Below are 13,497 nucleotides of genomic sequence, written 5' to 3' on the forward strand. Positions count from 1 at the left end.
CCATTTCAAAGCTTAAATAACACCCTCAGTGAATTAGATGTTAACGTTTCTTTCTCAGCTAAAATGGGAGCCCTTAAAAGTGAAGACAGCATTGTAAGTACCATGAAATCCCTAGTCCCCAGCACAGTACCTGGTATATAGTAAGTACATGAAGGTATGTGCAGATGAATATTTTACTACATACAATTCTGACTACATAGTAGACAACATTTATTCATTCCTTTCTTTAAGAAACACTTTTTTGGGGCCTTATTCCATGTCAGCCACTGCTCTAGGAACTATAGATACAGCAATGATCAAAACTGTGCCTGCATTTTGTTCAGAGGACAGACAGATGATAGGTAATGAAAAGTGCTATCAAGAAAAAGTACGACAACATAAGGGGCTCAAGAGTGAGGAAAGGGTATTTTATCTAGGATAGTTAATAAGGCCTTGCTGAAGTAGGGCTCTGAATGACATAAGGGTAAACAACGCAACTGCTTTCAGAGTTGAAAATTCTTGGCTATGGAAATGGAAAGTGCAGATGTCCAAGAGCAGGAGGGTGCCTGGCTGTGGAAAAGCAACACTGTCGTTGGCCTACAGTGGACATGAAGAATGACAGAGAATTAGGGTGAGGGGGCATGTAGAAACCCTATCAGAGGGGTCTTGTAGGTTGAGGACTTCACATTTCATTCTGAGGATGATAAAGAAACCATTGAAGGGTTCAGAGAGAATGACATGGCACTATCTGATTCTGTGGGGAAAAGACTGTAAGAAGCTAAGAATGGAAACAAGGGGGCTTCTACACCAGCCCAAGCAGGAGAAAACAGAGACAAGAGGATAGATGAAAGTAATAGTAGTAGAGGAGATGAGCAGTTACCAATTCAGAATGTATTTTTTAAAACAGATTTAAATTAGAATTTAATGATGGACTGGATGTGAAAGATGAGAGAAATGGCAAAGGAAGGGACAGAAAAGAACCACATAAAAATTTTTAAATATAAAATTAAAATTGTTTTTGTTGTCAAGATGAGTATCCATCTTTGTAAGAAGAAATCAATCATAGGAGCTACTTACTAGGACAAATCACACAAAAAGATGTAATTTAGCACCTTCTGTACAAGTTCCCAGGTCAGGAGAGGAAAGAACAGGAAATGGAGCTCCAGCAACCCACGTCTGCCCAAGTTTTTGTGGCTCTGAATCACAGCACTCCTCTAACACGATTCCCATCCAAGACTGACAGTGGATAACAATGCTTCAGGATCTCAAACTCAGATAAAAATATGGAATCACACAACTTTTCCTCACTGCCATACAAGGCCCATCAAATGACTACATAATAAAGTTAGAGGTGTAAATACTGTTCTAACTTGGCCATAAGATGGACAAAGATATATTAGGAAACTCTAAGCAGATTCCCATTTCTTGGGCAATAAATAATGAATACCACAGCTTCAGTATTTACAAAAAGAAAAAAGGATCATGAGTACTCAATACAAATGTAAATTAACTAGGAATGCAATGAGTCATAATAGAGCTATAAAAAATGCTTTTCTGCCAGGTAAAGAAACACAAACAAACAAGATTACACAGAGGAAAGATCAAACAGCATTAGAACACCAGTGGAAAATGACTGTAACTAGGTTGGGTAGACAACAGATTGCAAAGGCATTGATTACTAAGGAAACGAAAACAATAATTAGGAGAAAGTTTGGATCTATAGAAGATAAAAATTTAGAGAAAGTGCATCTTTGGCACATTTCTATATACATTAGATACATGAACCATGGAAAAGGGCACGAGAATACATGATTCTAGTGGAATAACTCATATCAAATTACAGTCTCTCATTGTTTTACTAGAAGTAAAAAGACTTTTTCCACATAGGGACGGAGTGAGAGAGGGAAAAACTGTAACCCTAAATGGGAAGCATGAAAGAAACTCCAACAAAAGGCATAGAAATGATAGTTTTAGTGGTAAATATAACAGATGTCTTAATATATAATACTCAATGCGTCATATTTTATTTTTCAACAGTAAAAAGCAACACTGTTTCAAATGTAAATTTTCAAATAACAAAAGTTAAATAATTACATTATTTTTCAGTTGTACTGTCTGTGCCAAGTATACTTTCAGGGAGTCCTAATAGTAGAGATACATGTATTATAATCATTTTCCAAGAAAGTTTAGCAACTTTAACGAAGGATGCCTGCTTGGTCACAATTGATGGTTCAATACTGACGACTAGTGGTCAAAAACATGCAGTAATTTCCTATTTTTGAGTATCCTCCTAAGACTTTTATCACCTACATTTGAAACATTTAGTGTAAATTATGTGAAAAACCTATACTGAAGGAACTTTCAAAAGTTCTGAAAATTAAAAAGAAAAATAATGTATCTCTTTTCTGTCCATTATTTGCTATGTTCCCAAATCAAAGCCAATCAGCCTCTGGTACTGACCCCAAATTGGAACAACTCCATGAAGAATCAGTTCATTCATATCCACACAGCCAAATCAACACTGTTTCAGAAATCTGTAACTAATATTTTCAAGTCTTAATTTCAGAATTCATGCATCTGAGCAGTTCTAGTCTAATTTTTTTTTCTAATTTTGTCAGTTTTACATTAAGAAACCAGTAACCTAGCTGTTCTAAGTTCTCAACACAATTTGAAAAACAGTAAACCACCATATCAACATACTCTAAAAAGTGAGAATTTAATTGTGATGGTCTGAATTCTTGAAGAATGTTTGTGAGATTTCAATTAAATCACTTAGACTATTATATATTCAACTTCAAAGAAGTTAAAATCTGTTAGCATTTACTTTGTTCTCTGCAGAAATAAGAGCAGTGGGAAAAAGTTTGAAAGGAAAAAAAAAAGTTTTTTTAACCAAGTGTGCTACATATAGCTAAATGTTCACTCCTGTGTGAAAACAACGGTCATCCCTTCAATAAGTACTCACGGAATGACTGCTGTGGGAAACACGCAGCACTACATGCCCCGGAAAGCAGGCGTGATGGACAAAGTTCCTGCTAACAGAGTTCCCGTTTTAGTGGTGGAGACATACCATAATATAAGTAAACAAATATACAACTACAGGCAGTTTTTAAGTGCTATGAAAAGCTCAAGTAATTTGATAAAAAAGAAAAAAAACTGGGGCAGAAAAGAGCTTTTTTAGAAAAGAGAGGGAGGGAGGGAACAGAGCCTCCTGAAGAGGAGACAACAATGAAACCTTAAGGATGAGAAGAGAGAAGTTTGCTGAGGGTCAGAAGAAAAATGTTCTGATAAGACACTGAGAGGACATCACTATGCTTAGAGCACATATTTCTTAGAATAATTTGTGGTTATAGATGTAATGTTTAAAATTTGAGAATAACCATCTAAAAAATAGAAATATAATCTACAGCTTTAGAGCCAGAAGTATTAGAATGAATATACATTTCAATCCAGTACCAAACAAAAAAGAAGGGGGAGGAAAAGGAAAGGAAAGGAAAGGAAAGAAATATGTTTAAAAAAAACATAAAATGATTAAAAAAAATTTCCAAATGCATCAATTAATCATAAGTGTAAACTGACTAATCCAGCCATCGAAAACAAAAACAAAAAAAGAACAGCATATCAAAACATATGGTAATTTCTTGAATTTTCAGTATTAATTTTGAAAACCAGATCAACTAATGTTTTTAACTTGCAAGTCTAAAAAATGAAACAATTATCCTAAAAAATTAAACAAAAAAGTTTGAAAAAAGTAATAGAGTTAAAACAGAAGTGATGGAGTAATAAAGCTAGTCAAAATGAAAACTAATAATCAAAAAGGAAAAACTAAATAACACTAAAGCAAAAGAGTAACAGCTTCAGAGAAAGATTTAAAAATAATAAATCAGAGCTATGATTGCTTTTTTTTTTTAAGTTTATTTATTTTGAGAGAGAGAAAGAGAGTCCATGTGGGAGCTGGGGAGGGGCAGAATGAGTGAGTGAGAGAGAGAGAGAGAGAGAGAGAGAATATATCTCTAGCAGGCTCCACAGTCAGTATACAGCCCAACTCAGTACTCAAACTCATGACCTGAGCCAAAATGAAGGGTTAGACACTTAACTGACTGAGCCACCCAGGTGCCCCCTATGATTGCTTTTTAAAATTAATTTCAAAATACAGACAAAATGGATAACATATAAAATCATGAATTACCAAACTGACTTAACAAGTAAAAAGGCTATATAAACCAAGAAAGAAAGAAAGAAAGAAAGAAAGAAAGAAAGAAAGAAAGAAAGAAAGAAAGAAAGAAAGAAAGGAAGAAAGGGAAAGGAAGAAATAGAAAGAAAGGAAGAAATTGAAAACCTCAGGCAACCAAAAAAATAACGGGTATAAATGGTTTTATGGGTGAGTTTTAACAAACATTCAAGAAATAGACAATCTCTCTCTTAAACAGAGCCAGGAAATAGAAAAAGAAGGAATCTACCAAATTCATTTTATGAGGTTAATGTAACCTTGCTTCCAAATCCAAGAAGACAAGTACAAAGAAAATTATAAGCCCTCAATCATAAACATAAAGATAAAAATCCTAAGAAAATGCTAGCAAATTAACTCAGCAATGTGTAAGAATCAACACATGTTGACCAAATAAACAAGTGCAAGGAGGGGTCAAAATTCATTGGTAACATTCACATTTCAATATCAAAAGAGAAATACAGCAAGCAGCAAGAGTATTTAATAAATTCCACAACACATTATGATTTTTAAGAAAGAAACAAACAAAAAACTTCTTGAAAACCTATGAATAGAAGGCAATGTTCTTAATCTGATAAAGGACAGCACTGAAAAAAAAAAAAAACAGAAGCAAACAATATGAAACACTTTAACACTTTGGAAGCATTCCTATAAAAATAGGAACAAAGCAAAAATTCTTGCTATCTTTGTTTCCATTCAATATTGCACTTGAGTTTCTAGCCAGTGCAATAAAGCAATGACAAAAAAAAAAAAAAATGAATAAAGTTAGAGACTAAACTGCCTTCCATTTTATATATGATTATCTACACAAAATATAGTACATGATAGTAATACATGAAGGTTGCTAACAAATTAGAAAATAAGATCATTAAGCAAAAGCATTGCATACAAAAGCCACATATAAAACCAACTGTACTCCTACATATTCTAAATAACCAATCAGAGATGCAATAAAAGAAAATATTCCATTCACAATAGAAAGGAAAACCCTAAGATACCTGGGAATAACTCTAACAAAAATGTATAAGACCTTTCTATAAAATTATAAAACATTACTGAAGAACATTAGAAAATACCTCTCCAAATTAATCTATATATTCAGTGCAATTACAATCAAAATGCCAGCAGTATTTTTCATGGAACATGACAAGAGATTTTCATTATCATTTACCAAGATATAATGAAAGCTATAATAATGAAGACAAAATGCTATCAGTTCGGGGATAGACAAACAGATCAATACAAAAGTATATAGAACCAGACAGACACCATGGGAAACTAGATATATAACAGAAGTAGCATTTAAATCAGAGGGGAAAGAACAAATTATTCAAAAATGATGTTGAGGCAACTCATTAGTCACATAAAAAACAACACAGATTCCTTCCTCCTGTCATTAAAAAAGTAAAATTCCTGAGGGAAAACACAAGTAAACCAGTATTTCCAAATGAGCAGTGATAAGCAAGCTATCTGTACGGGCACAAATGCAAACCGCCGACAAATATGTGAAAAGATGTTCAAGTTCACTAATAGGGAAATGCAAATAAACATAAAAATGAGTTAATGCTTTATACCCAGGAGCCTGGCAAACATTAAAGAGAATGGAGAGAAAAGGGCCATTCTCAACCATTTCATGAACAGAAATGTAAAAGGTTGGAACCTTCTGAAAAAATAATCTTATAACCTCTATTATGATAAAAATCCAACCATGGTAATAAAAGATTAAGTTTGAACCACATCAGCTAGTTCAAGGAATTTCCAGGAAGTATTGGTGGGAGGAAAAAGCAAAATGCAGAATGTACATATATATAATGTGATCCCATTTTATCAAGATAAAATATACAAAAAATCCTATACATGCAAAGGTGTAATATGGTCCACAGATGTCTGTCTAGGACAATTAAGAGCAATAATTAGGGAAAATATAAAGGGATCTCTTCCACATGTTTACACTGGTTCCTTTTTCTTAGTGAGTCGGATTAATGGTTGATGACGAGAGAACACATAAGAGATAGGGGAATGAGCCAAACAAATAAAGCTACATTAAAAAGAATGCATGAGCATTTATGATATGATCACATCAGTTATACATTTATTAAATGTGGTTACTTTCCATATTTAATAACATATTTATACAAAATACTAATAAAATATTTGATAAATATGTTAATAAATGTTTAATATTTAATAAAAATAGTAATAGAAATAGTAATTAGTAATGACCTGAGACAAAAAAACCTCATGTGAAATATATCACTAGAAGGTGAATAGTGAGGAGAAAAAAGCCATGTCTGTAAAAGGAGAAAAATAGTTGATGGGATCTGGGTTTATTGAATAAAAACCATGGCTTAAAATAAGGCTCAGATTTATCCCACACAAACAGCTCCACTCCATAAAGAATACACACTAGAGCAAGAATTTTTGAATTTCCCCCAGCTACACACATTTTCCTACAGAATAGCACACGTGTAGTTGTGCTTTTGTGATACTCAGTGCTCTCAGGCCCTTGGCAGTCTGAAGGCCCCAAATGTCACCCTTACTGTGTTATTCTCTGCTTACCACATCCCCCCCGGTCACCTGGGCCTGAAAAGGACTGCATTCTAGAACTCATGTCCCAGGGACTGGGAAAATACGGTACATCTTCTGAGCTTTCCACGGAACTTGTATTTTACATTCCCGTTTGCTTGTAAATTCTACTGGTCTTTCTCAAAGCCCAAGAAGGCTACTGGGATGGTCAAAGTCAGGATGATTTAACCGACATTTATATAAAAGGCATCTAATAACATTAATGGGGTAAGGGAAGTGTGTACTAAGAAATAAACATGTGAAAATGTGGGGGCACAGACTATGGCAACATGAGAGGATAAAGTGCCATGCAAAAGTTATGCAATTCAGCCCTAGAAAGATAAGTGAAGGGGAGTTCAAAATCAACCAGCCTTAGAAAGGCCCCTGTGGCTCCAAACCGGAGTAGGGGAGCCTTGAAAGGAAAGGGTTAATGAGGGGCACGTTAGAACATTTGCCTGACTAGGTTCTCCTCTGAATTGACACAGAAGTCTCAAGGGAGATGCTAAAGCTATTAAAAGGACATTAAGAAAACATTCTTGGCTTCCTTAGAAGCTTCTCCCTTAATGAGTCCAAACTAAATACATTTATAAACTGTACCCAAGGCTTTTCTTAGGTGAAGTATCCATATTACTCAGCATCTCTGGAGCCACAATGACATTTCTGGGAAGGAACAAACAGCTATTTCTTCATTAGGTTTTTCACAATTGGTACGAATGCCAAAAGATGAAGAAAAATATTGAAAAAAAATCTATCAATCACTTTAATTTTTCTGTACATGACTTTAATGTTACTGATGAGGCTCACATAATCTGGTTTCCCATAGACAGACAGACTGAAAAACCACTGAGCTGGACTCCCATCTTACACTAACAATTCCCCACTAATCTTCACCATCTTCAATTAAGATTCCATCCTTTACCTTCCCCCACAGGCTTCTCCACAAATCACCTTTAAACCTTGAGGCACCTGATTCCCCCAAGATCATCAGCAAGCATGGAATATTACTGGTGGGGTAAGTGAAAGAGCTAGCACTTTAATATTCTATGAAATGATCTGAGAAGCATTTACAAATATGCACCCAGAATTTGTCTCATGTATTTTGTTTTAAGTAATTCAAATGAAGATGGAGAAATAACATTCAATTTACAAGAAACAGCTAGGGAAAAAAAAAAAAAAAAAAAACAGGAATTCCCAAGATGCCATAGCCAAGAGTTAGAAATTTTATCTAGGATCTTATGTTATTTTGGGGCCTGCAAAAAAGAAAAAGCTTTGACTTGAGCTTACTTCTAAAGACCTCATTTGTGACCCTAACGCTCACCATGCCAACCCCCCTCCACTATATTTAACTAATCAAAGTTAGCTTACTAAGAGTTTGTAATATGATAAACATTAAACAAATATTTTATTGTTTGCATACTGGTTTAACAAGGAAAGACTGAGGGTTATAGGCTTAACAGTATTTGAACTTTATTAATAGAAGTTCAGAGTACTAGAATAACCATTCAAAATTTTAAAAAGATATATAAAAAGAATATTTACTGCACACTATGAAATATTCACCTCTCTAAAAAGGCCTCTACTGAGATCCCAAAACAACATGGTTTAAAATATGAAGTCTGAAGGCCAGTGAAGGTCCTTACCAAGTTAAGAAAAACTGATATTCATGTGACATCAGTAGCACATGAGTAGCTGACACTTAATAAAGGGAGTAGATTCCAGAGTGTCCACAGCTCACATGCTTAGACCAGGAGGGGGAAAAACACACATACACATTAAAAAGTGAACAATTCCTTCTTAAGACCTGTAAACAAGAAGAGGAGAGTGCCGTTCTCAATCTATTTCCAATGATTAATACTGTGTTTTTCATTAAATGGGAATAAAGTTCTAAGGACCTCATTAGATCACTAAAAAGAAGCAGGTTTTAACCAAAACTACATATTGCCTCGCTGTAATATGACATTATACCTAGAAATCTCTGACATCCTGGAATTTTTAATGAATACTCCTAATCTCTTAACAATTTTTAAATGTCATAATATTCACCAAGATTGAATTATACATTTTAAGGCAGAAGAGCACAGTGGCTAAAATCAGGCCTCCTTACTCACCTATACTTTCATTTTCTCACCACAGCCAGAAACAAAATATAGCAATTACTATGATCGTACAGTACAGGTATTTGCAAAAGTGTTTTTTAATATTGAACAAAAAGCAAAGTGTTTCCTCTCCTTAAACATGACCTTTCCAGAACAGCCTAAGCCACTTAACTTGGGAGTAGGAAAACGTATCAGCCTAAATTAATCCTTTCCAGCTTCCACTGCACTGTTTAATCCAAAACCACCTTTTAAAAGCATATAGGTCACCACTTAAAGTGACAAAATATGAAATTAAACATTTCTCATCAATAGTGATCCTCTATTGTATTGTCAGAGATGGAATTCCAAATCACAACTCAAGCTTTTAGTCAAATTGACAATTACAATGCAAATATTCAGGCTCTGGTTTCTCAAGAATAGGGGTGGGAAGCAATCTTCCTCTCCTTCTTTCTTTGTAATTTTGTGCATTCTGCAAAGAAAGAGGAAAATAAGTACAGAAAATTTCTCTAATTTTCTCTTGTAAAAAAGAACAATTGTCTCTTCAGTACTATTCTTAAGCTCACCAGATGCAATTTGCTTTGAGAACAAATGTATAAAAATCAAGGTTTAAAAAAAAAAAAGGCTACCCACATGCTGTATCTAATTATTCAACAAAGTATCCTCTTCAAAGTAATTACCAACTAACAAGGGTATGCCTCCTTTTGTGAAACGGAGAAAAACGGAACTTTAGAAAACAAAAGTAGATTTTTCTGTCAGCTTACATTATAATTTAAGGTTGCACTTTCTGCTCCTAATTTTCAATTGGCAGTGTCTCCTAATACTTAGGAAAAAATTTTAATACATCAATTTATAAGGGTTAGTGATGTCCATGCACACACATAAGTGCATTTGTAGAACACCATTTTTAGAGAAAACCATTTTGTAAAGAAGAAAGAAATCATTTTAATTTTTAAGTTTTCTTGTTTTAATTTTTTATACTTTATGTATAGATCTAAGACACATTTAAAGGGAATTTCAACAAATTAATTTTCTACAATGATAGTAATAAAACATCACCAATGTAATATAGTGAGAATTCACAAATCTACACCAACATTAAGAGAAAAAGCAAAGCCCTTCCACACAGTAGGAATCCAATTCATAAATGTAGAAAAAATGATGCAATGTGTAAAAAAAAAAAAAAAAAAATCACCATTTAGCATCACTTAGGAGTTTTAACTGTTTCAAGAGAGAATATTAATAAATGTTAACATCTGTGGGTAAAAATATGATAAGATATAAGCTATTTCCAAGTTTCTAAGAATCTCCCCATAAAATAAATAATTAAAAAGGCCTAATAGTAAAATTTACAGTGAAGAAACCTGGCAGATAACACCTCAACCAAATGTTCCATTTTTACTGGTAATGGGACAAATGGACATTACATGCCTCCTACTAAGATATCCTGGGAAAAGTGAAATACCAATTCTCTGGATTTCCTGCCAAAAGTACATAACCTGAATTTAGTCATGAGGCAACATCAAAAAACCAAAAAGAAAGGCATTCTACAAAATAACTGGCCAGTACTCTGCAAAGTTGTCACAGTCATGACAAAAAAGAAAAATTGAAAAAACTGTTCCAGATCAAAGGAGACTAAAGAGACATGATGGTCACATGCCATATGTGACCCTGTATTGTACCCTGGACCAGAAAAGGATGTTAGTAGCAAAATTTGAATAAAAACTATAGGTTATTTAAAAAAAAAACAAAAAACTATAGATTATATCATAGTATTGATCCAAAGTTAATTTCCTGTGATTATGGAAGAGAATGTACACACCTTATTATTTAGCTATGTAAGTATTTACATCGTGTCTGCAACCAGCTCAAAAAAATCGTATCTAATAAAAATAATTATTTTACATTATTATGATTATTATAACATACATACATATATAATGATAAAACAAGTAAAATGTGAATTTATTCAGGTAAAACGTGAATATTGGGAGAATCTAGGTAACAAGTATACAGAAGTCCTTTGTTGTAATTTTTTCAATGCCTCATAAGTCTGAAATTTCAAAAGATACCTGAAAGGTAAGTGATCTCAATTTGGAAATGGTTTGACCATAGTCCAGTCTAGGGGTTGGCAAACTTTTATAAATGGACCAGACAGTCAATACTTCAGGCTTTGTGGGTCAGATGGTTTCTTTTACAACTCTTCAATGCTGCCACGGTGTTTTAAAATAAAAACAGAGAACAAAATAAACACCACCTTCCGCAAATAGTAAGAATGGAACAGCTTGTTCCAATAAAACTTTATTTACAAAAATATGCAGTGGGCCACATTTGACCCATTGGCCATAGTTTGCTGACCCCTGGTCTAGTTCATGCCAAAGAAAATTTATCAGAATAATAATACTTTCAGTTAACATTTTGAATACATGCCAGACACTACATTAGGTAAAAACCTGATTAGGTAAAAACTATTATTATTTCCACTTTCCACAGAGAAAATGAGCCCAGACAAACTAAGGAACTTGCTCAAGGTCACAAAGCTAGCAAGCAGCAGACTTTGGGTTTGAACCAGGTAGGGCTGTCTTCTTCACACTGAACTATGCAAACTATATGCTATATTTCTCATATGGAATGAAATATACTGCCACATGCAACAACCAAGGAACTCTAATCATTTTAACAGCAGCTAAGTAATTATCAAGCTTAAGATTTACTCTCTGAGAAGGTATTTTTTTACAAACCTCCTGTAGCTGCAAAGAAATAAGTCCCAGTTGATCCTGCCGTCTTTCCACCAGCTCCCTTTCTGTGCGCATCTCTCTCTCTATTTCCTGAAGCCGTCGTTCCACCCGATCTGAAACCTTAACATCAACAGACAGAAACAGTGAGATGAGAGCTGGTAGGCAATAAAAGACAACATTGGAGAGATATTTCATGCCGCATACACTACTGCCTATATAGCATTTAAGAATAGCTTGTTTATAGCGCCCTTTTTAACGATGCTTATTATAAAGCAGATCACAAAAAAACTGACTGAAAGTTACAGAAGAAAACAATCATTAGTCTCCAAATAATCCACACCTGGAACCCAATGAAGGACTTAAATCTTTCAAAGTATAATATAATAATCAGAAGATCAGAGTTAAAATAGACTAGAAAAGAGTGCCCTCTGGTGAATTAGAAGGAAAATGCCAAGTTTGCCAACAACTGCATTTATTACTCTATTAATGATAAACTGATCTATTTAGTTCTTTTTCATTTTAATTATCTATAAACATGACCTGCCTAGAAAGGTTTTGATGTCTATGAGCAGCAAATAATTAAAAGCATTTTTCATGAGCTTGTCAATCTTTTCTACTGTGATCTACTGAAAATAAACCAGCTATAAAAGATCAAAAACTAAAGTCAAACAGAAAAATGTTTAATTGGGACCCTCTATAATAAACATGAAAAAATTTCTTTCTCTGATGCAAGATTTTCCTTGCTAAAAGTTGTACAAATTCAAACACATTTCATGTGTATCATTATACAGACCCCTAAATAAAATTTACCTATCTGACAATGTATATTTGGTGAAGCAGGATACAAGGGATAGAAAACATTTGGATTCATTTAAGAGAAGCAATAAATACAGCCTCATTATAAGAAATCTTTTGCCAACAATTCTATATAGCCAGGAGGGTCTTGGTCACAAGGAATCTTACTGGGACAATGGAAATGTTGTAAACTGGATTACAGTGATGGTCGCACAACTCAGTACATTTACTAAAAATCACTGAACTGTACACATAAAGCAGATTAATTTTATGATAAATTATAGCTCAAATCAAGTTGGTTTTTAAAAAGACATTGGTCAATATAAGTTTAATCTGTCAATAAACACTGAACAAAAATATCCTATCAAAAAATTTAGCAGTTACTATTTACTAAGAATGATCATTCTTGGGTTTCCAATTTCTACTGCTTAAAAACAACTAAGATATTTACTGTGATATTCACAGTGCTTTACTAAAAACTCAAAACATCCTTTAGCATTAAGCTTTTCATTTATCCTAGTAATCAACCTTGTCCCAATTAACAATTTACTACTGCATCTGAAATAAATGCAGTACCTACTGTAGCAGAAAACAATATTGGATAAATACTAAAAAAACAAAAGGTTAATTCATGCAATTTTTACAAAACTGAAATACTTTTATATTCACTATGAATGTAAAAAGTAACTAATAGCAACATTCATCAGAAAATAAACAATACAGAACCATCTCACACTTATTAGGATGGCTATCCAAAAAAACAGAACGACAAAATTTTAAAAAAAACAGAAAATAACAGGTGTTGGAGAGAAACTGGAACCCTGGTACACTGTTAGTGGGAGTATAAAATTGTACAGATCCTATGGAAAACAGTAAGTTGCTTCCTTAAAAAATAAAAATAGAGTTACCAGCAGTTCTATTTCTAGATATACACTCAAAAGAATTGAAAGCGGGGTCTTAAAGAGTTATTTGTAGACCCATGTTCATAAGCAGCATTATTCACAATAGCCAAAAGATGGAAGCAACCCAAGTGTCCCCTGACAGATAAATAGATCAACCAAATGTGATTTACACAATACAATGGAATATTATTAAGTCTTAA

At 33.7% G+C, this 13,497-nt stretch overlaps 1 protein-coding gene across 7 annotated transcripts in view; it reads right to left on the reverse strand.

The window, feature by feature from the left end:
* CEP128 (centrosomal protein 128) overlaps positions 1-13,497 on the reverse strand; it is a 385,845-nt gene that overhangs the window by 314,226 nt on the left and 58,122 nt on the right. For 6 of the 7 annotated variants that reach the window (XR_009264662.1, XM_058739903.1, XM_058739900.1 and 3 more), the window contains one exon: positions 11,604-11,720. The exons of the other annotated variant lie outside the window; for it this stretch is intronic. Coding sequence is in view for 5 of the 6 variants with exons in the window: in XM_058739903.1 (XP_058595886.1) it covers positions 11,604-11,720 (117 nt within the window). In the remaining variant the exon portion in view is untranslated. The remainder of the gene's footprint in view (positions 1-11,603; positions 11,721-13,497) is intronic. 7 annotated transcript variants of the gene reach the window in all.

This window comes from Neofelis nebulosa, chromosome 7 (genome assembly GCF_028018385.1).
Source record: "Neofelis nebulosa isolate mNeoNeb1 chromosome 7, mNeoNeb1.pri, whole genome shotgun sequence".
Classification (NCBI taxonomy): Eukaryota; Metazoa; Chordata; class Mammalia; order Carnivora; family Felidae; genus Neofelis; species Neofelis nebulosa.